The sequence below is a fragment of the Chiloscyllium plagiosum genome, unplaced genomic scaffold (genome assembly GCF_037043375.1).
Source record: "Chiloscyllium plagiosum isolate Xiang-an unplaced genomic scaffold, Cpla_swu_hap1 HiC_scaffold_13, whole genome shotgun sequence".
NCBI lineage: Eukaryota > Metazoa > Chordata > Chondrichthyes > Orectolobiformes > Hemiscylliidae > Chiloscyllium > Chiloscyllium plagiosum.
In genome coordinates this window covers 65,666,910-65,693,644 of record NW_028270151.1, presented here as the reverse complement: position 1 = coordinate 65,693,644, position 26,735 = coordinate 65,666,910, and the positions used below count along the sequence as shown (strand labels likewise).

General features: G+C 38.1%; 1 protein-coding gene across 7 annotated transcripts in view; it reads right to left on the bottom strand.

Annotated features, from left to right (window-relative positions):
• The window catches only part of LOC122555842 (SPRY domain-containing SOCS box protein 1-like), a 238,110-nt gene that overhangs the window by 123,057 nt on the left and 88,318 nt on the right, over nt 1–26,735 (bottom strand). For 6 of the 7 annotated variants that reach the window (XM_043702033.2, XM_043702032.2, XM_043702031.2 and 3 more), the window contains one exon: nt 17,598–18,436. In XM_043702033.2, coding sequence (XP_043557968.1) covers nt 17,598–18,291 — 694 coding nt within the window. In that variant the 5' untranslated portion in view covers nt 18,292–18,436. Of the gene's footprint in view, nt 1–17,597; nt 18,437–21,926; nt 21,944–26,735 lie in introns of those variants that run through there. The other variant, XM_087993692.1, reaches the window with a different exon arrangement.

Genomic DNA, 26,735 nt, shown 5'->3' with positions numbered 1-26,735 from the left:
GAAACCTGGTCAATCTGTTAAACTAAAAGTTAAAATATAGAACCTCAAAAGCAATATTCTCAGCATCATTCCCAATGGCATGTTTCAGTAAGCGTATGAACAAAGAGGATTAAACAATGGAACACATGGCTGGAGATTTGGTCAGATAGGGAGTGTGTCCAATTTCCAAGGCTTTGGGATTGATTCTGGGGGAGGTGAGACCTGTACATCATTGTCAGATTGCACCTTAGCAGAACAGAGATGAACATCCTCAGAGGAAGATTTGCTAGTGGTGTTGGGGTGGGTTTAAACTAGATTAGCAAGAGGAGAGGAACCTCAGCAAATCACCCAGATTGTAGGGAACTACTGAAGTTCCTACAGTCCCAGAGGACCTCAGGTTAACACGGAGGTCACCATACCTACACGGAGGTCACCATACCTCAGGTAAGGATTGAAGCTGAGAAAGGTGGCGCCTTCAGGTTAACCTCAACAAGTGTGGGAATTGAACCAGTGTAGGCATCACTCTGCATTACAAACCAGCAATCCAGCTCCTTGGATGCTGCCTGACCTGCTGTGCTTTTTCCAGCGCCACACTTTTTGACTCTGATCTCCAGCATCTGCAGTCCTCACTTTTTCCAAACCAGCAATCCAGCCAATTAAGTTAACTGACCCTCATAGAAGAAATACTGATAATAGTAAAACAGAAAATTAGTAAGTGAAAGTGGAAGGCAGATGAAGAAAAGCTTAATTTAAAAGAAGCCAAAGGAAGTACGGCAAAACTTTTAATAAAGGACAGGATTGGTCCACTTATGATCAAGGATCTTGGATCAAAAACTGGGTAAACCTAATCAGCACTAATACGGAGGATGAAGAATTCCCAGGCCTTGTCAGAGATGGGCTTCTGCAGCAGTATATTGTACAACCAGCTGGGGATTAGACAATTTTAGATTTAGTATTCAGCAGTGAAATTGGGCTAATTAATAAACTTGCTGCAAGGAACCAATGAAAAATAATGACCATGACATGATAAAATTTTACACTAAATCTAATAGTAATATAGTTCATTCTGAAATTAGGTCTTAAATTGGAACAAAGGAAACTAAGGATGAGGGGCAAGTTGGTTATGAAATAATTGGGAAAATACACAGGGATCTGACAATAGGTAATGGCTAGCCACAGTTGACTTACTATTCTCAACGGTTTATAGCGTCCCTCCAATACACACAAGAACGAGCAGGAAGGGTGAATTAACCATGGTTTTAAAAAAAAATAAAGATTGCATTAATCAAAGGACAAGATATATAAGGTTGCAACAAAATGTAAAAGCCTGAAATTTGCAAGCAATTTCAATTATGGTAAAAAATGACAAAGGAACTGATAAAGTGAAGAAAGAGAATATGAATGTAATTTAGCAAAAGGCAATGGCAACTGATTATATTTCTTTTTATATGTGATAATGAAAATATATAAGAAAGGACTGATGTGGGTCCGTTACATTCGAGACCGGAGGATTTACACTGGAGACCACAGAAATGGAAATAATTGCTTGGCATCTCCATCTTTAAAGACATAAAGGATACATAAAAGCTCCCAGAAATACACAGAACATACCAACTTTTAAAAATGGGGAACTGAAAGACATTATTAATAAAAAGGAAATTCTTAAAATATTAACTGTTCTGAAGTTTGATAAATCACCTGGACCAGATGAACTACATCCAAGAGTGCTGAAGGACATTGCTATAGAGACAGTCAATAGAATTTTGGAAAGATTCCTACAGCCTGTCAAGCAGTAAATATAATCCCATTACTTAAAAAGGGAGGAAGAAAGAAAATGGACAACCATAAACTTCGCTGATGTTGTCAGTCATCAGGAAAATATTGGAATCACTATTAAAAAGGTAATAGCTCTAGTTTAGAAAAGTGGGATGGTGCAAGGAAGTCACAGACATTCATAATCTACTCCAATGATTTGGATGTGAGATGAAACATAATATCTCTAAGTTTGCTGATGACACTAACCAAGGAGGAATGTGAGATGTCCAGAAGATGCATTGAGGTTTCATGTGGACTTGGACAGGTAAAGGGTCAAAAATGTGCCTTATGGAAAGTGTAAAGATAGTCTCTTTGACAGGAAAAAAGAGAGACAAAAAAACTATTTATAGAGTCATAGAGATGGACAGCATGGAAACAGATCCTTCGGTCGTCCACGCCGACCAGATATTCCAACCCAATTTAGTCCCACCTGCCAGCACCCGGCCCATATCCCTCCAAACCTTCCTATTCATAATTTCTTAAATGATAAGAAATTGGGAAGTATTAACGACCAGAGAGACTGGGACTTTTTTTTGTTCATGAGTCACAAAAACAAGCACCAACCAATTAGGAAACCAAATGGTATGTTGCCCTTCATCACAACAGGATGTGAGTATAGGTGCAAGTGTTTTGCTTCAATTGCACATCACCTTGGTGAAAACAGACCTGGGGTATTAGGACAGTTTTAATCTCCTTTGGCATCTACTTGCCAAACAGGCATGATAACAGGTTCACCAATACAATCTTTGCAATGATGGGATTGCCTTGTTGAGTAAAGTGGATCTGTGAAACTAGCATTTCAAAGAATGAGAGGAGACTTCATCGAAACTCTCAAAATTCCTCCAGGGTGTGAGAGAGTTGTAGAATAGTGAACCTGGCCAGTGAACTTAGAAACAAGGGACATATACTCAAAAATCCATTTAATGATTGAGACGACAAGGAATTTCTTCTCTCAGTGTGGTGAATCTTGAATTCTCTCTACCCAATACTGCAAAAACTAAATTATCGAACATTCTCAAGACAAAAGAACAGATTAGATTTTTGGATACAAATATTACCAGGGGATATGAAAATACAACAGGAAAGTGGAATAGCAATAGATGACCAGTCCAGCCATGATCTAACTGAATGTACAGCAGGCTGAATGGCCTACTTCTATTCCTAAATTCCTACATGTTGGATCTTAAACCTCAGATTATATTAGTAGTACTGGTGAGGGGTGAATTTTCAGTTTAAGTTCACAACAATATTTAGTTATAAATAGCAGGTCAAATTACAAGTCTCTATTTTAATAGAATGAGAATGTAGGGAAAGGCTTGGGTGGCTGGGGGTAGAGGTGTGGCAGAGGGGGAGGTGAGTGGAGAGGAGTTGGTGGTGGTGGTTGGGACATTTGTGACACCATGTAGACCCAGCTGACATGGTGCTCAGTTAAGAACATAGTTAAACCAGTTAAGTGCTCAAAAATAATCAACTTTTGCATGATTCAGGAATACAAGAGATATATCTAATCACAAAGAACTTTTCCAGTTATGAGATCACTTCAGATTTTGAACAAGTTTGGAATTCATAGCAAATCAAAAGCTGAAGGAGGACAATGGTGAAATAATAAAAGGCAGCTTTGGTAAAGTAGAAGACCTGGAAATTATATTTCAGACCCAAAAGCACAACAGAGCATAAATATTGACAGATGAAGAGGGTTTATTGGCTGAGCAAAAAACTGAAGGTTATGACTACAAGTTACATCTGAAAAATAATTAATAAACTGACAGTAGGTTTCACTGAATAGTTCTCATGATTAAGGCAGTGATTCAGTCTTTGCTTTTAAACTTCAGTTCTTTTGCATCAGACTACGGGCATGAAGGACAATAATGAATGTGCAATGAAACCATAAAATGCGAGTAGATTTGGATGATTAGTGGAAGACGTCAGTAATGTAGATAAGAGAAAGAGGAATGAGACTTCATAGAAAGTATCAGATGGAGTTGAAAATTAATTAGACAGCTGTAGGTTGTGATAAGATGCCCTTATATTCTTTGCAATATACAGTTCTAAGCCTGAGGTGTGGTAACGTACAAGCAATTGACAAAAAAAGATTCATTCAAGAATGAAAACAGCAGAATTCCAGAAGTGTGAAACATGGGCAGCAAGATGGAACAATCATATATCTGTCTGCTCTTATCAAGCTTCTTGTTTTTTAGTGGTATAGCCATGGATCAAATCATAAAACGGCTAAAGTACAGAGGAAGACTTTCAGTCCGCCGTGCCTGTGTTATACTGGCTCTTTTCAAAAACAGTGCGCCTAGTGTTACTCCCCTAAAGATTTTTCTCTTTCGATAATTCATCCACACACTCATGAAGGTCACAATTTAATCGATCACCACTCAGGCAGTGCATTCCAGATTCCAACACTTGCCACAAAAGAAAACCTCACATTGACGGTGCTCCTTTTACATATCACATTAAATGTGTTTTCTGGTTCTTGATCTTTTCGTCCAAAGGGAATGGCTTCATTCTCCGGCTCCTTCATGATTTTGAACACCTCTATCATATCTCCTTTCAAAGCTCTCTTTGCTAAGGAGAGCTGCCCCAGATTTCTCCAAACTGTCTACATAACTCATCCCTAGATCCACTGTAAAATCTTCACCTCCTTCCCAAAGTATTCTGCCCAAAACGGGATGTGATACACCAGTTGAGGCAGAACGAGTGTCTTCTCCAAGTTCATTATAACTTCCACACTTACAATAGAGGCCTCAACACTGACTATGCACTCCATGAGGTCATGGGAAAGGTAGCCTTTTGCTGATTCATACCACCCCTCCCCCTTGGCTGATGAATCAATGCTCCTCCAAATTTAGCAACACTTGGACAGAAGCACTGAAAGTGGCAAGGGAGTGCAATGCAGTCTGAGTAGGGACTTCAATATCCATCATTAAGAGTGGCTCAGCAGCATTACTACTGACTGAGTTGATTCAGTCCTGAAGGACACAGCTACGAGACCGGGTCTGAAAGAGAACCAACAAAACTATTTATCTGATCCTCATCAGCCTGATGCAGATATGCAATCAATCACAATATCAGTCGAAGTGACCACTATCCAGTCCTTGTGGAGATGAAGGATAACCTCCACCATTCTAACAGGATATATTTTCAATGGATCTAGCAACTGAAGATTGGACATCCAGAAGATGCTGTGAGCCATGATGAGTAGAACAGTTTTTAACCATGATAAACCATCTCATTGCCTGACATATTCCCCACTACCAGGTCAGGGTCCATTAAGTAAGGAAAGGGAATACCAGGGGGTAGTGATTGCTGCAGGAAATCACTGCAGGCCTTCTCAGGGTAGTGTCCCAGACTCAAAAACACCTTCAGCTGCTTCAATTATCTTCCCTCCATCATAAGGTCAGAAGAAAGATGTTTGTCGATTGCATGATTTATTACTCTGAAGTTGTCCATAATCCAAAGATAGCAAGATTTGAACAATACCTAGGCTGGGACCTGTACATGGCAAAAAACATTTGTGTCACACAAGTGTGAGGTAATGATAATTTCCAACAAGAGAGAATCTACCCACCGTCTTTTGACATTCAATGGCTACTGCAGCTGGAATCATCAACATCCTTTATATTATCATTGACCATAAGTGGATTAGCAATACAAATACTACAGATACAAGAGCAAGTCAGTTTCTAAGAATCCTGGAGTGAATACTTCTCCTGCTGAATACCGCAAAACCTGCCCACCACAAGGCACAAAGCAGGAGTGTGATGGAATACTCCCCACTTGCCCAGATGAGTGCAGCTCCAACAAAGACTAAAATCTTGAAACTATCCAATCAAAGTGGCCTGCTTGATTGGCACCACATCTACAAACATTCCGGAATGCCTCCATAACAACATGGTGGGTCTACCTACACCAAATAGACGGTGGTAATATAAGACAACAATTAGTTACCATCTCAGAGTAATTAGGGTTGGGTAATAAACAGTAGCCCAGCCAATGAAGCCCATTTCCCTGGATAATTTCTACAGATCCCAGGAACCGGTATTCTTTAGTAACCACTATATGAACTTGCTCTGCCACCTTCAATTATAAAGACAATCTCAAAGCTTACAGAAAGGACTACACTATGAAACGAAACAGTTGTCTAATCATAACTAAAATGGCAATTCATCAAAAAGACAGCAAGAAGTTCTTGCAATCAACAACAGTAACCTACTAGGAAAATAGTGAGTAAGATGGAAAGGGGGGCAGCTGGTCAGGCCAAGAACTGACCGCCATCCCTCGGCCAATAACCTAAAACACTAAGATAGAGCTTAAATCATTTGCACACCCCACATCCCATACTGAGATATCACTTCCATTGGCAACCAACAAGAATTATTAACAAAAGGGAAGGTGATCAGGAGAGGAGGAAAATTCATACTGAAAGTTACATGGATAACTATGAATTCAGACAAAGCTTTCAAATTGATGAGATTTTACAACAACTTCAATAAAAAACTTATAATAGAAAAAAGACAGGATACATTTTAGTGTGGGGAGCGAGCAAGCTCACCTTCCATATAGGTGAGGTCAACCTGCAAAAATATTTTGAAATGGAAAAGGAAGGCTGTGCTGGAAAAAAGTTTAAAAGGACAAGATCAGGTTTGTGCTGAGCTCCATGCACTAGGGGTAATGATAAGGAGCCCTAGCAGAGCTAAATGATAATGCAGTAACAAAAGGTGGGGTGGGTTCTGGTGAAATAAACATGGTACGTTGCAAGAGTATGATGAGAGTCAGAGGAAAAATATTGAACGATCATATTTGCTTTTGGATGACTTATAAAGCTGGTCCTCAGAATGAAAGCACTATTCGATACAGTTTTGAATAGCACATCCTGGAAAGTAGGCAATTTGATCAACTCTTAGCAAGGAAGCTGCATTTACTATTTGATTTACAGATACTATCAGAAGACAAAGTTCATTTGATATATTTTAGAATGAACAAAATGTCAGGTAAAATTGTCAAAATATTTTAAACAAAGCAGAATGAGGAGCAAAAACTAAGCTGGAAACGTTGAACTAGAATAGTGGAGTGGGCTCAAGGACTGAGTGGCCTACTCTTGCACATATCCACAATCAGAATTGACAGGAGAGGAACAGCAACATGTGATACTTCCTGTGCCATCTTATAAAGATTGAATATGACATGAGCATGATAGGCTTGGCTGGCATGGGATGTGCAACAGAAAACCAAAAGATAATCAAATGGATTATGATTGGAATAATTTCCATTTGGAACATTTGCTATTCACTCCTACAGTTGTTTAATACTTTTAGCATGAGTTATGCATATGCTAAAACAAGTTGGATTGTGTAATTTCTTTTCTAAATAAACCCTAGATTCATCACATCAAAAGTAAACTAAATTGCAGCTATTCACATGAAATAGATTTAGTCAGCATATGTAAATTCAGCTCACCAGAAAGTTTAAACAAGTGTCAATCAACCCTATGGACAAGCTTGTGAGAAAGCTTTACAACAAAGAGGGAAAAAGGGGCATGGAGCAGAATCAAACAACATGCACATATTTTAACAATTTAATAGCAAGTTCAAATAAATAAATAAGCAAAAAAATGACAACCACTTTATACCAAAGCACAATTTCTGAAGCAGTATTTGCATTACACCAGTGAGTGAGAGAAAATTAAATAATTTAACCTAGCTCAAGTTGAGAGCTTGAAGCATAGAAAAATGAATAGATTTAGGAAAGTAATTGCAGTTGTACAGTGCTTTGGTATTTTAGAAGTTTTATCACAAACCTACAATATATTTGGATATATTAATGCTCTACCAACAAGCAAATATTTTAATTTTTTCTTTTGATGTTGGCTATAGGCAGAACTTTAGCAGTACATTGAAAGAACCCTCTGTCTTAGGATTTTTAACGCCCATTTGGCTAAGCAGTTGGGCGTCACACTTAAACATCTCACTTGGAAGAATAGCACATCTAATAAAGCAAATTCCTTCAGTGTTGCACTTAGCTTGCAGTACATGATCACGTGGAAATTAAGTTTGATTGCAAACCTGACAGACAGTATAGACAGAGTTAAAATAGCTACACATGAAATGAAATCACCTGATGCTCAACACAACTGTCCAAATGGTTGATCACTCAAAACCGATAAACTAACCTGTCAAAGAACCTGGTGAAGCTTATGGAAAGTACAACGTAGGACGATGGTCTGAACCATATTAGAATAGTCAAGTATTGACATAATCAAGGCATGTTTTAGCGTTTTAGCGTTTTAGCAACAGATGAGATGAGGCAGGCATAGAGTTAGGTGTTATAACAGTAGAAATAAGTGATCTTATTGAGATGCAGATGGAAGATTACGTCTGGCCAAATACAAAATCAAAGCTTTGAATAACGTAGCCTCAGTTGGAAGAAAGAAGGATGTTGGTGGTTACCTGGGAACAGAGTTGTGGAGGAGATTGAGAAAAATGACTCAAGTATCCTCAATCCTTTGTTAAAAGGAAATCTCTCTAATTCACTACTCATTGTTGGACATGTTGTCTTACAATTTACAGACAGTGGAGAGGTTGAGGGGGTCATGATGGGGTAGAGCTAGAGGTCCTCTGCAAGATGACAGAGCAACACCATAATTTGGGCACATTTCATCACTTGAACCATGAACTAAGGTCTAAGACTTGAAAATTCACTCTCATCCCATATCATCAAGTTTGTCTGGATTGTTTCAATAATTTCTTTGCTGGTATCATAGTTGATACTTAGCACTTAACACAATATCCTGGGAATGTCTAATGGAGTGTTTATGAGAAAATGCTTTGCCAAAAGAGTAGTTAGATGTGAAACTCCCTAACTCAAAGATAGCCACCTTAGATGATTATCCTGGAAGCTAGATAAGCAGGAAGTAGAAAAAAAGTAGGCCAGGTAGGGAAGTTAGAAAGATATTGACTGTGTTAGGGGAATGGACCAGTTGGGTCTAATGGTCTGTTTCTCATAGTAAATTTGACATAATGTGATGGGTGTTGGTAAACAATGAAGGACTTATTTTTGGAATATAGGACATGTCAAAATTGACTTAAGTTTACAGGAACAAGTTTGACTCAAGTTTACAGGAACAAGATCCTCACAGAGACTGCCAATGTTTTAAAAAAAAGTGATGAATTCCCAATGACTAATTTAAGGAGTTACATGACAAGGTCTTAAGTTTTATAATTTTAATGTCTTTAAAATCAACATTCACTAAACATTATGTAGTAGACAATTAATACTCCATGCTAAGTACAGAAAAGGCATTTCCCATTAGAGTTGTAACAACCAAAAACTTCAATGCATTTATACACTGCTGCAAGCTTTCCACAGAATTCCAGCCTTTACTGAGATCATCCCTAAGTTCGTCCCAGGTTCCAAAAGGCATGCTTCTCCCTATTTGAGAGTTGAGAATCACTTAACATTAAACGTCTTTCCATCAGTCTTCCAAGATATCAAACTGTCATCCAGCAGTTAGTACTACAAGTTAATTCTCCAAACAAAGCCAGTGTTCATAACTTACCAACAGTTCTTTGAACAGAGAAGGATTTCCTTTCTGCATTCTGTCTGGTAGCTAACAAAGAAACATTATTTCCTCTGCTGTTCATAATTACTGTTGCTGTTTCTCACATTCCGGAACATTTTCTCCAAAGAATGCAACAGTAAGGCAGCCAAAAGCAATGGAAGCTGTCCTTTGTTTTCAGGTATCAAATCTGACATATAGATTTCTGATCACTTTGGCACCATGTCCTGCATTACCCATGTCACATCAGATTATCACTGATCAATATTAGCAGGTAGTAACATGCTCCTTTTTCAGTATGCCATTTTAATCTGAATTAGCAAGACAGATAAAACAATCATCTTCACAAAATCTTGCTTTTGTAACATTTGGGACATCGTGATATCATGAAAGACACTCAATGCATATCCATTCTTGTAGAAAATCCATGTGTTAGGATCACTGTAACGAAAACATAACTTCAACAAATGACTCCACAGAAGAAATTACCAATGAAATTTCATGCATTGATATTGTTATTTTAATTGGATTCAGACTCAAATAAACAAGAATTAAGGAGAATAACTTATCAAATAAAAAAATGTAAATTCTACTTTAAATAATCAACACAAGTTTACTTCTTAGAGGATAACAAGCTCCCAAAGCTCTCCCTCAACAATTCCAGGATTTACAATTCTTCTGTTCAGAGTAACTCAGGAGTTCTATGAAATGGCAGCTTTTATCTTGGTGTTTCATGTTTCCAAGAACACAGTCTTCCTCCGATCTCGTCAACACTGATAATCTATGTTTTCTAGATATCTTAATGAAAATAATTCATCACTCCCAAGTTAGTGTTCACTGCTTGGCCACTTCTGGGCAAGCATACAGTTCTTTAGCACCTCTAGATGGTATTCATATAGTTTACCAGATTTCAGACCTTTTAGCCAGCTCATATTGCTGAGATTTCCTGTCTCCCTTATTACTAGATAGAAATAGACACCTAACAATAAAAAATTGCTTCATCTCCTCACAAACTAAGTTTTCTCTGTCTGCATCTTTATGAAGATCACTTTCAATCTTCTGTTCTGCTGTTGTCACTGTCCTTTGGGTTTGCCAGTTTTCAGGATTATTACTTTCCTTCCTGTTCTTACTCCATCTGGGTCAGGTAACGTGAACCAATACTTCCTGCTGTCCAAAAAAATACAATCAATCCCTTCACAATTGGTGCAAATTCTTTAAAGGTGATTTTCAAATACTTCCAATAATTATAGATTCCTCATAAGTTTCAAAAGAAATTACAAATATTCCTTATGGTACCACTTTTAGGACAAAGTTCATCATTATTTTTATTCAAAATGTAATTACTTCAGTAGTTACCTCCTGGGAAAAAAGTATCTTCATTAGTTCATAAAAAAACTCGAACATTGATACATGTTAAGATCCACGGAGACATCTGTCACTGAGCCAAAGTTTACACTACAGGTCAAGGGCACCGAATGTATTATGAGCCTCCCAGAATAGAAGTGACCTAACTTGTACTTTGTCAATTACCCAAGTTAATCACCTTGACTCTCACAAAACAGCAGCTTTGTGACTATAAACACAGCAACATCTTCATTTGGGAAACACACGAGCTATGCTTAGCAGTTACATTACTCTGATTATTCAAGCCAGCACCTAATCTCCAGGGACCGAAATTGGCTTAGTTTGACTCCATATAATTCATTTTGATTTATTTACTGCCGAAACAACTTATTTCCCTGTAAGTTTAAATCACACCTTTTTCAAAAAACATTTTCACTGCACATGGTTTGGAATTGTCGGGAATCACATCAATCCCCAGCAGCTCAAGGCTTTTCCATTTCTAATTTCATTATCCTCCTTGCTGGCTGTTTGGAATCAGTATCAATAACCTATTTAAAGTCACATCTCAAGCAAAAGACTTTTAAGATGCTCAAATCTGCCAGATGTCATTATTCTACATTCATCCAGTAAAGGAGGATAGACAAACCGCAGTATGAGATCTAGCTGAAACAAAAACTATTTCCACCTCTGCTCAAATTGTTTTAGGCAATTTGAATAGAATAAAGAACATGAGAACAAAAAAATCAGAGTTGAAAATTACAAATTCTAACTAGATTGCACAGCCTTTTCTTTATGGCTTTATAATAATAAAACCATGCAAAACAAAAGTGATCCTTGTGGAATTTTGTTCTACCATCAGCACTGAAAGAAATCCTTCAGTACATGAAGTAATGAGTGCACAATAACAACTCTCCATTTTCTTCCTCTATTTGTCAACCGAGAGTGATGAATCTCTAACTAGGATGTGGTTGTACATGAATATACAAACAAAAAGAATCAAAGTAGGCCACTTGAACATCCAAACTTGCTCCACCATTCAATAAGATTAAGGCTGATTTGATTTTAACCCCAACTCCTTCAAAACTCTTAACTGTCATCCCTTTTGTGTTCAAGAATATTTCAAAAAATTCTCAATTTCTAAATTCCAAAGATTCTCAATGTTTCTTTTATCCCCTCATCAACGTCTTCAATGGGTGACCCCTTACTTTTAAAATATGACTTCTCGCATCAGTGATAATACTTTTAGATTCCTCACACGGGAGTCTATTTCTCATGCATAAATACTGTCAGTAAGGATCAGCAGCCTGACAGCAGAGAACATCATGTCATTTCTTTAGTAATCAACAGTGGTAATTCTTAGATACTTTTCTTAAATTCACCAAATAGATGGCTCCAGCTGAGAATTGCTAATTTAACATAGGCCAAGTAGTCATGAAGCTTCTGACTTTTAGAGATAGACCAATGTTTAAAAAAAAACTAATAGGACATCTTCATTTCCAATCCATCAACATGACTGATGCCCTGATTTTGTCAGGCTAAGAATCCAAAAGGAGCAGAAATTTAAAGTAGTGCCTGGTTTCAAATGGCTCCTTTGCAAACATAAAAAATTCATTTGTCAGATCTTTTGAATTACATTCCTGTGTAGGATCACATTCGTAAGTATGAGCATTCACTAAGTCAGATGGTCATAAATTGGGAACACCTGTATATTCTGGATGCATTTAAAATTCTCTTATTCCATACATGGATTTCAACGGAATGCAAATTGTCTAACAATATATTGAAATCTACAATTGTGTAAAGCATTCTTCGGTGTAGTATCTAGAAACTGATATCAACTTGGACTTAGAACATGTCTAGACAATGGGTGTTCCAGGCCAAACACACAGGGGTCATTATAATAATAAAAATGGATCCTTATTCTTACTTATTTTGGTGTAGTTTGCGATCCTAAAGTAAAGAAATCCATTCGTCAAGAATTCTCCAATAATTAATATTGCAGTTATTCACTACTTTTTTGATTTTTGCTCACACAAATTGCCTGAGACCAACATGCATAAAAACAAAACACAGTGAATGCTGGAAATCTAAAATAAAGGTTCTAAGGAAGCGTCTTTGAACTCAAAATGTTAACTAGTTCTTTCCCTAGGATGCTACATTTGCCGAGTTTCTCCAACATATTCAGTTTCTCATCTAAGAATGGGTTTATAGGTGACCAACCTCTCAGTACAGGTTGTTGTTTGAGGGGCATTACTCAGCATCAAGCACAGATGACCAGAAAACTGCCTCTCATAAATGCATCCAGAATATACAGGGGTTCCCAATTTATGACCATCTGACTTAGTGAATGCTCATACTTACGAATGTGATCCTACACAGGAATGTAATTCAAAAGATCTGACAAATGAATTTTTTATGTTTGCAAAGGAGCCATTTGAAACCAGGCACTACTTTAAATTTCTGCTCCTTTTGGATTCTTAGCCTGACAAAATCAGGGCATCAGGAAATCAGGGCCTATTGTATCCCAAGAGTTTACAGATCAATCTGGCCATATTATGGATGCACCATCCACGGCTCTCAAGTCCTGGAGTGGGTCATGAAAATTAGAGCTTCTGGGTCAGAGGAAAGGATGGCACCACTGCGCCTCTCAATCACTGCTACTCTCTTTAAAAATAGAATTTCAATAGAATTTTCATTCGGGCAATATGATCCAAACAGGACAGAACTGCATATTAGCCTTAATAAACTGCCTTCCACATAATATAGGGACCCAGGTTCGATTCCATCCTCTGGCAACTGTCTGTATAAAGTTTGCACATTCTCCCAGTGTCTGTATGGGTTTCCTCCAGGTGCTCCAGTTTCTACCCACAATCCAAAGTTGTGCAGATTCGGTGGATTGGCCATGCTAAATTGCTCATGGTGTCCAGGGATGTGTAGGTTAGATGGGTTTGCCATCCAACAATAACGATGCAATTTTGTATCATGAGGAAAAACTCAATCCCACTGCATAACTTTGAAAAACAAATTTTCAATTTCACTTCTAAAAGGTAGATATGTTGACTGTTGCAGAACAAACACAGCAAAGGTTATCTAGAGAATGTGTACCGCAATAAAAGATATATTAACAATTCAAGTGTAAATATTTTAGAAGTTAGAATTGGGAATGACGTGTGTAAACGTACACTGAAGTGAGCTTTATTTCAATTTCTGCAATGTCAAGAAGAACTGCAGAAACAAAACAGAAGTCGCTGGAAAAACTCAGCAGGTCTGGCAGCATGTGTGAAGGGAAATCAGTTAACATTTTGGGTCACTTGACCATTCCTCAGTGGACCAGAAACATTAACATTGATTTCTCTTCACAGATACTGCCAGACCTGCTGAGCTTTAACAGCAACTTCTGTTTCTTTTCCTTTTTAATAATACTGTATACTTGAATGTCTACAAAGATTTGAATGTGGCTTGTAAAATCAAATAAAACCCCCACCCACTTGACAATGATTTGTGGCCAAAACCTTTGTCCTGGAATCTGTATAAGCACATAGACTTCTTTTTGGAAATTCATCTACTGAAACAATTGGGAAACTTGAAGAACACATTCTTTGCAAACTGTTCAGTTACAGCAATAACCCCAGGGAGAGAGAGCTGCTGTTTTCATCTTCTGTCTGTATCAACATGTTTTTCTTTTGGGAAAAACAAGTCAATTTTTGCCATTTCTTCTTGCTTGTTAAATTTTAGTTCCTTTTGCACAAAGAACTCTTCAATAAATAGCATTCAAGACAACTAAAAACTAATTAGCTGGCCTGAACAATATAAAACAACAAATTAAAAATGTCTTTACTTCTTTCATAGTAATTGATAATTATGAGGTAGCAAGCTTTTCTTGATCTTTGGCATAAGTTGAAGAAAATAATAGTCAAGTAAAAATCATATTGACCAACAAAACTAAAAATTGTGAGTAAATCTTAAGGCTACTACTCAAAGTCAAACAGACAATATTAAAATTATATCTAAAATTAAACCATTAGCATGTTGGTTGACATTACTCAGGAGGGCAGTTGAGGCACATAAATTTTCTCTTGAACCCGAGCCAGTGATTGTGTCAGGAAATGTATGGACCCACAAGGGGATTCAGCAACACAGTACCAAGTCCAGTTGCAATTCCCTCCACTGCCAAATAGCTTGCTAATAATAACAATGTGTGAAGAATGGTCATTTAGATGACATGCCCTTGGAATGTTATTCGAGTGAGGAACAGACAACGGAGGGAAGAGAAGAGAACGGAAAATGTTGGAGGAGGGTCAAATAGCTTCAATTTCTGGCCCAACCGGAATTAATTATTGTAAAATTATAATCAAGTTCAAATAAAGACATTACTAGTCAAAAATGTACTAATCAGTCATTTAACCAATAGCCCTCTCCCTCTCCACTGCCCCCCCCCCCCATCCATCTCAATTCCATTTAAATCTTAAAATACATTTACTGCTTATTTTTGGTCAATTCAGTCACACCGTAGCACATAATACTCTAGGGATTTATAGTATCTACAGCACTTTCCTTGAAATCATTTCCAGACCTCATCAGGAAACAATCATAAATCAGTGTGAATTTATCACACACTTGAGGTCATTCAATGTTCTGCCAACACAAATGATCAGTCAGTTTAGAAAAACCTATTCAAAAACAGAAATAAAGAAAAGCTGCAATTTGTTTGGGGGTGGGGGGGGGGGGTGGGGGGAGGTTGGTGGAGAAGAGAGAGTTGGGGAGGAGAGGGGAGAAAAACAGCAACATAAAGCTGGACCCATTTATCACCTTGAGGTGACCACTACAGGCCATAAATGATTTTTCTGGTTATTTTAATCCACTGGCTGGCTACAATGTAATAATTCACTCACTAGTGTGAATTATTCCCTGCACAGCATTTGCTAGTAACAGCTTTATCATTTAACCCAAGCAAGATAAAGTTCATAGTGTGCACCATCTAACCCAAAGGAGATCCAATAGCATGCCCTTTAATAAAATCCTTATGCTTGTAGCTTAAAACATTCATTTGCCCATTATCTAACATCCTTCACTTCAGACATCTTTCTCTTCTTTCACAGCCCTTGTCCAAAAGCTAAAGGGAGAGAAAACTTAACACTTATAGTTACAAAGTATATGAGGGAAAGATGATGTAGATATAACCAGAAATGCAGAGCGCTGCTGCAGTTCAATAGTGACAAATCAGATGGAAGTTAAAACAAGTTCTAATAAAACAATTATAGATTTTCTAACATCACTAAGAATTATATCTATGGAAGTAGCAAATTAGAGAAATGAACTACATCCAAGGTCTTATGGTGCATTTAAATAGGCTAAAAAATGTCAGATTGATTTTAATACAGATAACTGTGAAGTATGCACACGCAGCAAAATCAAATAAAACAAGTTGTGCGAGATGAGGTTAATTGAAGTTATTGGGTCTAGTTGTAAAATGTTAATAATATGATTCCAATTTGGCAATGACATTCTTTGAAGGTGGGGTTCCCACAGTATTAAAAATCAGTTTTTTTTTAAGTGTTAAGTGTGACTCTGAGGTACCACCCTTGAATCTGAGCTGGAAGGTAACTAGTTCGTTTCCCATTTGAGAGACTCAAGCACAAAATTAAGGCTACTATTCTAGGATTTGGCTGAGAAAACACTCCATGGCTTGAAGAACTGTTTTGTCGATGAAACTTTGCAACCAGAGGCTTTATCTGTCCTCTCAAATGGGACACAGGAGATAATATAGGCAGTGTTCAAGGAAGCATGGGAGTTTATCTCTAAGGTTCAGGTTAGTACTTATTTATCAAATAGATAGATTGTTTGGTTATTTTCACATTTCTGGGTTCAAATCAACAGCTGAGTTTCCTATATTACAGCAGTGACTATAGCTCAAATATACTTCAATACTGTAAGTGTGTTGGGACACCCTGACGTCATGGAGTATGAACGCAATTCTTTCATTTCCTCTAAATTTATATTAAATTAGTCCAAGAGTTGGATACTTCATATGAATACAAATTTTAAAATAGAGATGGTAGATATTTAAAATATAATCTTTTGAGATGTACTGCTTAGTATAATATTATACAACAGTTTCAGTATCACATTCAACATGATGGTCAGCATTGTGGCACCCAGTGATTGGCTCAACCATGCAGAGCTGAATGATCCCAGATGCAATCCCGAGTCAGTACCAAATGAATTGACCTCCACAAAGATGGTATAACGTACCTACAATTATAGCCATAATCCAGGTGATTTGGGATGGTAAGGAGAAGATCAACAATCTTGAACACAGCAATCACTACTGAAACATTGTACGTGAAGCGAGAGAATGAATAACAGTCAGACTTTGGAGAAATAATTAGTCTTCGTTGTTGTAAAAATAGTTATCAGAATCTCTAGAATAATGTTTCAACAGTGTGTCCATGTCATTGAGAATGTGTGAAGGTGGAAGACAGGGCAAGGGTAGATGGTGGTGATAAGTACTGTACACTCATGTAGCCATGTTTGCTTCAGAACAGCTTAAAAATATCCAAAGTGAGGAACTGGGAGATGGTAGAGTGGAAAGATAGCAGAACTGGACAGCTAGAAAATTTGTTCGAACAGATATCCTGTTTTTACAAAACAACATGCTTCAATTGTAAAATATTTGCACATTATTACAGTGGGAATGGATTCCTTTTTCCTGTGTATTTTAGGCTTCTCCATTATGGGAGATGCATATAATTTTACTAATTTGCAGACTTGCACAATACAACCATTTTGAAATTGAAAATTGGTCTGGACAGAGATTGAGAATGGCTGTTGCCCATATTCTTTATGAATCATAAATTACCTTTACCTTATATACAAAAAGGATTTAAATATGACTTACGGTCAAGTCCGTTGATGTATCGCATTGTTATTTCGCAGTGTCCCCAGACTGCGCTGACTACTGGGTACAGTTTTTTCCCTTTTAGGTTTCTGAAGGCCACACCCAGATATTGTCCATCCACTATAAAACTCAGTGTTCCTTCATCCATATCCAAAACCACCAAGAAACTATCAGGGAGGACAAATGATTCATCTGGCTCCAAAAACACTGGATAGGTTAGTCCTGGCTGATTTTTACTATTGTGATATAGTTTGTTGCGACCCAAATCCCAACCCCATGATTCATTATTACTTCCAACTAACGAGGTGTATCCCACAGAATGTAATGGAGCTTCTGCTGTTGCCACACCAACAACAGCATGTGTTCCTCTTTGCCTTGTAGGCCAGTGAATCTGCCAGACATGAAGCCCACGTGTGTATCCAACTTTACCGCGGATACAATCTGTGCTTTGGGCTACTGGATGTCTGTGAAAGGTTAACTTGTCGTCTTCTTTTACAAAAATGTTCAGAGACCGGTCTTCGTTGTTCCAGGCATGTTTTAGCTGAATCTCTCGAGAAGCCGATGGCATATCCAGTAGCATGTCAAGCCGAGTTGGCTTGCAGAAGTCAGGGCCTCGCAACTCCCGCTTAACTGGCCTGTAGGCTGGTTCCCTCACATCCACAGACTTTATATTCCCCGAGATTTTCTGGCCCATTTCTTGGCTCAAAAACCACTGAGAAGGTTGTTTTGGCCTATTGTTACCTCATGTAAGCACCTCACAGGGAGCCAACAGTATGACAAGCAGACTGATTTATTTCCTCCTTTTGCAGCCAAACAACAGCTTCCTTCAGGGAAAGCTCCTGAAAGTGAAAAAGAAAGCAAATAAGTTTTAACAAGAGGTTTTCTTATTCACATTACATTTTCCTCTTTTCTTCACTGTTTCATAACCATTCCATTATTTTAGTTCAAATTTAAGAAATGTATGTACTGTACTTCCATAACTAAATCATCAAGCTATACCTGGACTGTAACCAGTTAAAAAAAAAGGGAGGGTTCAATTTTCCCACATTATGAATCAAAGCTTTGTCTGAGCTAGGCAGACAGACACAGAGACAGACAGACAGACTCCATATTAGCTTTTTCAAGCTCTCTCCACTCTATAGGGTCAGTGATGAGTCATGAAAAATTTTTCAGGTGGCTCAGTTTAAATTCCCAATTATTTAGAAGATATTCTGTGCCAAACAAAATGTACTTACTTTCCAGGTCTTCCAATACTGAATCACATTCACAGGTAAGTTACATAGTCATACTACAGTTTATAACTTCAATAATAAACTTTGCTGTATGGGAAAAGGTCATTACCATCTAAATTTCAGATTGTTACACTTTTGCATTCAGACTATATGGAGTTACAAATGAGCAAGTTACATTTATACCATGTATTTACTAATACAAGTATCAGGAATTACTGAATAAACTTAGGCCAGTTCCCATAGAAAAGAGAAGATAAAGAGCTGACTCAAGAACTGTTTTTAGCTACAAAATGATTTATTTGCAATTCAGTTGCAATTTTTCAGATCCAAAACTAGGAAGCAAAATTATGAGATGTTTCATAAAGCCACTGCTTTTCTAGACAGTGATGAGTAAGTGGAATATCAAGGCAATTAGCATATACGTGTTTAAGGAAAAGCTGAGTAAAAAGAGGAGAAACAAAATCAAAATGCACATTGATTGGGTGAAATCGAAGCATTTAAGGAGGCACTTACCTGCAGCGTAAACATGGTTAGAGACTTGCTGGACCAAATGGCCAGTTTCTGTGCTACTAAATGCTACATAATGTCTTCAGCCTTTTCAAATCCTATATTTAAAGTCAAATGCGCCTAACTATACATGCAAATCTGAGTGTTTTCCCTTTGAAGTCACATATCTCAACTAAAAATGACAAGCTATTGCCAAACAAATCTCCAGTGGACTACAGTACCTGGTAGTGTTTTTCAGAAAATTATATCCCAAGTGGATTGAAGAAAGCCAAAAGATGTGATGTAACAAATGTTCCGGAAAGCAGTTGACATGAAGGACTATTTGATCTTGAAGCAGAGTCAGTTTGAAAGTAAAGTTTGGGAATGAATAGGGCCCAGCAAGGGGCATATAGCAATGATTTTAGTTGAAGGATTCGTGTAAGGGAAGGGACAGCGAAAACTGGAGTGCATACCACCAATCAATTCCGTTCTCTGCAGATTCTGGTATATATTAAGGAGTAATTTTAAATTCCAGTTCACAGACAATTCTGAACAAAGTGCCACTTGCATTGATGTTTAGTTACCTGCTCCCAGATCTTCCACATCTAAATGAAGGCAGAATTCAGAATTTTGCTAGATTGAGTGTTTTATTTTAGGTTAACAGTCACTGGTCAGACCATGAACATTTAAGAGGAAGTCACACCAGCAACATTTGCAGATTTTTAGCATAATTCGCCCTTTCCTCTCAAATTGTATCACATTATCCCATCAGCAATCCTCAGTATGCCAATCATACAGTTGCATCATGGTATTAAAGATCTTATGTAATCACGGTGTTATGTGCTATGCAAATATGTCACAGAACAGATTCTTGGAACGATTCTCAGTGATTTACCAGATTAATGAATGTTTGTCTTAAAAGGAGCAGAAATAGAAGCAAAAACACAACTACTACACAACTAACTGGCAAGTTGGAGCAGCGACACTACTGGACACAATTGATGCATGGTCAGCATCTTTTTCCTCCCATGAATAATGAAATTGAGTGAGAAAAGGTGTTAGAATACTTGGTACTTGACAGTCCAAAGATGTGCAGGTCAGGTGAATTGGCCATGCTAAATTGCCCATAGTGTTAGGTGCATTAGTCAGAGGGAAATGGGACTAGGTGGGTTACTCTTTGGAGGGAAGGTGAGGACTAGTTGGGCTGAGGGGCCTGTTTCCACACTGTAGGGAATTTAATCTAATCTAATCTCAAATCATAACAAAACACCAATAATTAAACTAGAATACAGAACTATTTAAACAATATAACTGGAGAAAGTCATGTCAATTTATTTAGGTTGCTATTTTATCTGTAACTTCTTAAAATAAATTCATGCTTCAAAATGAAGCAATACCTACTCAGGCTTCAGAATTGACAAGTTAGCATTGCCTGCTGAGGATCAAAGTCTGTGTCTTAGGTCAAAGTCATTGTCACAGTAATGTTTCAATTGTTGTCTCAGGTGCAAGTTTAGTTTTTTTTTAAAAGAAGTCTTGCGATTTCATTGGACCAGATTTCTCAAACTTTAATTTCTCAAAATTTAAAGATTGAATCCAAACAAAATATCCCATCCCAAAAAATTTGCAATGGCACTTTCAGTCCCCAGCTGCCTAGTCTTGGGCTTCATTTCACCTTCCCTCCTTTTGTTGCTTCCTATTTTCTAATTAGCATACCATCCTATCACTTGCAGCTTTGCATGTCTCCATAGGTTTTTTACTTGCTTTTTACATTTTACAAGTATTGTGTAGAATATCCAAACATTTCACAATCATAAGCATATATCAACACTTCAGTAGTACTGTTCCCAGACAATAGATTTTTTGAGATGGGATAGGAAAGGGAAATTTCTTTGCAGATGAGAAGAATTTTCTAATACATAACTTTTTTGTAAAAAGATTAATGAGCTCATTATTGTCTTTTACATTTCATCTAATTATTTCAAGGGCAGCATAAAGTACATAAGACTGGGATGCAACTGGAAGGGCAAAGTTGCATTTAACAAATTCCACTTCTGCCACTGACAGGTGCTAAATGTTCAACTAATTTTTTTCATTGCTTTTAGCTGGAGCAAATGGCCAGGTGGATAGGTATTAGCTGAATTTCATCTTTCTCATTTTTGCACATTTCATCTCTGGATGAAAGAACAATCAGAAATCCTGAACAAGCCTACTCTTGCAAAGCTCAATGTCTGCAGCAATAAACATGGATCAATTCTTTTATCCAAATCAATTTTTTTTGCATGATTTAAAATCAGAATGTGAATTGTATTAACTTGCTAAGTCTCTGGGTAAATATAACACACAAGATTCCAGCAAGTAAGGAACAAACTTACTTTAATAAAAAGCCTTTTAAAACTTGGGCTTAAAGTTTTGCAACTGTTTTAAAAGGCAAGTAGGGAATATTTCACATAGCCATATCCTCAAAATAGCATTAGTTTTTTTTAGGGGATACTGGTGAGATAAATGTTGGCATGGACACTGGCAGAACTCACCTGGACCTCACCAACTGTAGCTTGTGCAGTGTTCAAGTGTTCTGTGTTTGATTGAGAGTCTGTTTATTACTGATACTCACTGTGCTTGACTGGCAAATGTGGGTGTGGACTTCACTTTTTTTTTTAAATTCACTTGTGGGATGTGGACATTGCTTGCTGGCCAGTATATATTGCCCTTGCTGCCTTTGAGAAGCTGGTAATGAGCTGTCTTCTTGAACTGCTGCTCAGTAGCAGACCATGTTTTGTAAGTTGACCCACAAAGTCCTTAGGGAGGAAATTCCAGGATTTTGTACCAGCAGTGAAGGAACAGCAACATAATTCCAAGTCAGGATGGTGAGTGGTTTTGGAGAGGAACTTGAAGGTGGCGGTGTTCCCATGTATTTGCTGCCCTTGTTCTTCGATATGGAAGTGGTCATGAGATTGGAAGGTGCTGTGTAAGGATGTTAATTTCTGCAGTGCATCTTATTGATAGCAATACTGTTGCTATTGAGCATTTGTGGTGGAGGGAGTGGATGCTTGTTGATATAATGATAATCAAGCAGGATGCATTATCCTGGATAGTGTCAAGTTTCCTGAGTGTTGTTGGAGCTGCACCCATCCGGGCAAGTGAGGACTATTTCATCATACTTGTCTTTTGCTTTGTAGATGGACGGACAGATTTTCATGAGTCAGAATGTGAGTTATTTGCTACAGTACTCCTAGCCTCTGACCTGCTCTTGCAGTCACTGTTCATGTGGCAAGTCCATTTGAGTTTATGGTCAGTGATAACCTGAAGGATGTTGACAGTGGGGAATTCAGTGATTGCGACAGCATTGAATGTCAAGATGGTCTCTTTTTGGAGATGATCACTGCCTCGCATTGGTGAAGCACTGTTACTTGCCACTTGTCAGTCCACACCTTGATATTGTCCAGATGTTATTGCATTTGAACATGGACTGCTTCAATATCTGTAAAGTCACAACTGGTGCTGAACACTGTATAATCATTAGCAAATATCCCTACTTCTGACCTTATGATAGAGGGAAAGTTATTGATGAAGCAGCTGAAGATGTTGGGCCTAACAGATACCCCAATGGGATGTCCTGGAGCTGAAATCACTGACCTTCAACAACCACAACTATCATCTTCAATAACAGGTATGATTCCAATGAGAGAGTCTGCCTCAATTCCCATTGTTTTCATTTTTGCAAAGGATCCTAGATGTCACACTTGGTCGAATGCACCCTTGATGTCAAAGGTTGTCACTCTCACCTCATCTCTGGAATTCAGTTCTTTTGTCCATGTTCAATCCAGGCTGTAATGAGGTCAGAAGCTGAGTGCACTGGACGGAAACCAAATTGGGTGTCACTAAGCAGGTTACTGCTGAGCTGGGGCTGCTCAATAGCACATGGATGACACCTTCGATCACTTTACTGATTGAATGGAGACTGATTGGTTAGTAATTGGTTGGGTTGGTTTGGTCCTTTTTTGAAAAAAACTATAAAACATGCAGGACATATCTGGGTAATTTTCCACATTGCCAAGTGGATGCCAGTGTTGTAACTGTACTGCAACATCTTGGGCAGGGGAGTGGCAAGTTCTGGAGCACAAATTTTCAGTACTATTGCTGGAATGCCATCAGGGCCCATAGTCTTTGCACTATCCAATGCCACAAACATTCATTGATACCACGTAATGTGAATCAAATTGGCTGAAGATTGGTTTCTGTCATGCTGGGTACCACTGGAGGCAAAAAAAGTGAGGACTGCAGATGCTGGAGATCAGAGCCGAAAATGTGTTGCTGGAAAAGCGCAGCAGGTCAGGCAGCATTCCTGAAGAAGGGCTCATGCCCGAAACGGCGATTCTTCTGCTCCTTGGATGCTGCCTGACCTGCTGCACTTTTCTAGCAACACATTTTCAGCTACGACTGGAGGCAGCCAAGCTGGACCATTCACTCAGCACGTTTGCTCAAGATTGCAGCGAATGCTTCAGCGTGATCTTTCACACTGATGTTTTGGGTTCTTCTGTCATTGAGGATGGGGTTATTTATGGAGCCTTCTGTTCCAGCAAATTGTTTAATTGCCCATCACCATTCACATTGCAGGACTACAGAGCTGAGATCTGATCCGTTGGTTGAGAGACAGAGATAAGCAGTCCACCACTTGCTGCTTATACTGTCTGGCATGCAAGTCGTCCTCTTTGGTGGCTACACCAGGTTGACACCTCAATTTTAAGTTTGCCTAGTGCTGCTCTTGGCTTGCTTTCCTGCACTCTCCATTAAACCAGGATTGATCCCCTAGCATCATGGTAATGATTAACTAGGGGATAGACCAAGTCATGAGGTTGCAGATTGAGGAGTACAATTCTGCTGTTGTTGACGGCCCACAGCACCTTATGGATACCCAGTCCTGAGTTGCTAGAGCTGTTCAAAGTCTGTCCCATTTACCATGGTGATAGTAACACACATGGAGGGTATGAAGGTGGAATGCAGTCTCCACGAGGACTGAGGGAATAGCAAACAACTTGTCAGGAAATCTGGAAGCCAGATCTGGAAGCATGGAAGATGACATTTTGAAGTATTTTATAAAAGACCTGCAATTATACACTACACAAATAGAAACAGTGGCCTCTTTGCACTAACCTGAGAGGCAAGTTCAAATAGGGCCTTGGTTAATATCTCATTTGAAAGACAACCCACTGAACATGCTACCCTCACTCAGTAATGCATTGAAACGTCAACCCAGTGTATGTGCTTAATTCCTGGAGTGGACTTGAATTAGAGCGGAGGGGACCATTGAACCATGAATGTCCAAAGACAGGTCATTACTTATTTTAAACTGCATTACACAAAGCTAAAAATATCTGTAAGCAAGCACTTGAAAGTTGTACTTTCAAGAGATTTCTAATTCTGCTTATTTTAACTGGGTAAAATTGATACTTTTCATGAATATTTAATTATATTTTTGATCCAGCTGCTTCCTGCAACTTATTTTTTAAAATCTCCAATATAGTTTCATTAGATTGATTACGGTCATTCCTGCCATACTGGGCTAATTCTCAATCAAGTAAATGGGTAGATCTTTCTGATCTCCCTTATTAGTACATATTATAAACCCTTAGCAAAACAAATTGCCTTATTTGACATTCTCACACATTTCTTCATGTAATTGTGGGTATATTGCCGGTCATGAAACAAAACCCCTGATCTGATCCTTGCTTTTCACCCTTTCCAGTCTAGTTGATTAATACTTGATATAGTAGAATGTTTTTTTGGCAGCTTTGTTCATAATTTTCATTACCAAATTTGCTGATTTTCACTTGTACATTTGTTATCCCTATATTCCATCATCTTGTAATCCCAACAGTATTTGATTTGGAAATTCTTCTCCCCACAGTCTTTTAAATAATGTCATCTCATACCACTGATATTGAATGAATCTGGGTAGCCTTGGTGCAATGGTATACACTTGAACATGTAAAAATCTTCGCGCACCTCAAAAAATTTCAAAAACTTAACTCTTGATTCTACATGGCACAGAGAGGTTATTTGAATCAAACTTTTGAAAGTAATTTAAATAGTAGTTATTAATGTGAGAAACCTTGATCCATTTCTGAATTAACATTGCCTTGTAGTCGTTGTAGTAACAGGTATGACCAGAATTGACTCCTGGTTAGTGCTCAAACACAAGCATATTGCAGCACAAACAACGCAAAGAATCACAAACAATTTGGGACAAATCTGTAACTATAAGGTAGCCACTGTCTTTAAAGCACATCTATAGAACCATGCATCCACAAAACACTGGTTATGATTGAAACACAGAAACAAGGGGGTTAAGTCCAATTGCAAAAGCTTGGGGCAGAGGTAGAGTGCACTTTATTATGACCAAATTGCCAGATGCACAGGAAAACATGATCACATGAATCTAGTGTAAGTCACCATTGAATTAAAGCCTTAGGTTCACCCAGCTGCTGCTGCAGAAATACGACCGAGCCTCATTGTTTGATTATTTTCTGGTTAATCTTCAGGAAAAGTTGTAACTTATTATGTCAGCCAATGACCTGGAGGTGGAACAGGATCTCAAGGATACTTACAAATAAACAGTAAGTGTTCAAACAACTCCAATCAATTTGATTGTGAAGCTTCTAGTGTGAGATTAATGGAGGAAGTTACCTAACCTCTTCATTCTGGTTGGGAATTGTAGGACAAAAGGATTAAATGCTACTTATATTTTAGTCTTCAGACTGATGTGGAGGGGATTTTCTTCCCCCCACAATCTTTAATACCACCAATACAAAGCACATAATGCTCCACTGGCTCAGCTCAATAATGGCACAGATTCAGAGAGATTTTACAAAACTCTAGTTAGCACAAAACATGAATGCAATTTCACATCATTCTGTCTACATCCTTGTAAAATTTGCAACAACAATCTTCCTTGTGGCTCATCAAATTTCTAAGTTGTCCTGCAAACTTGTGTAATTCCACCTCTTCCGGCCCCAGCCCATGCACCCCTCAAGGTCCTGGTCATCAGTATGTATGAAACAGGAGTCACACTGGGCATTAAAAATTAACTTTCATTCTTTCCAAACAATATAGCCATCCCTTCAGAGTTTCTTCATATCTTTAACTTGTAATGCTGACCCTGAGGGATACTATTCTGAATATATCATGTTTGATGACTGTCATCGCGACATTCAGCTTTTTACAACTTGGACAATCTTGTAGGCACACTGCCACAGCCCATCTAATTCTACAGATTTCAGTTTTGCCAACATGATTTTTGACAAAGCACCACATCTCAGAGTCCACTTACACAGTCCATTTCAATCTTCAGTTGAAACTTTATTGCTGGAACAGCACAGCAGGTCAGGCAGCATCCAGGGAACAGGAGATTCGACGTTTCGGG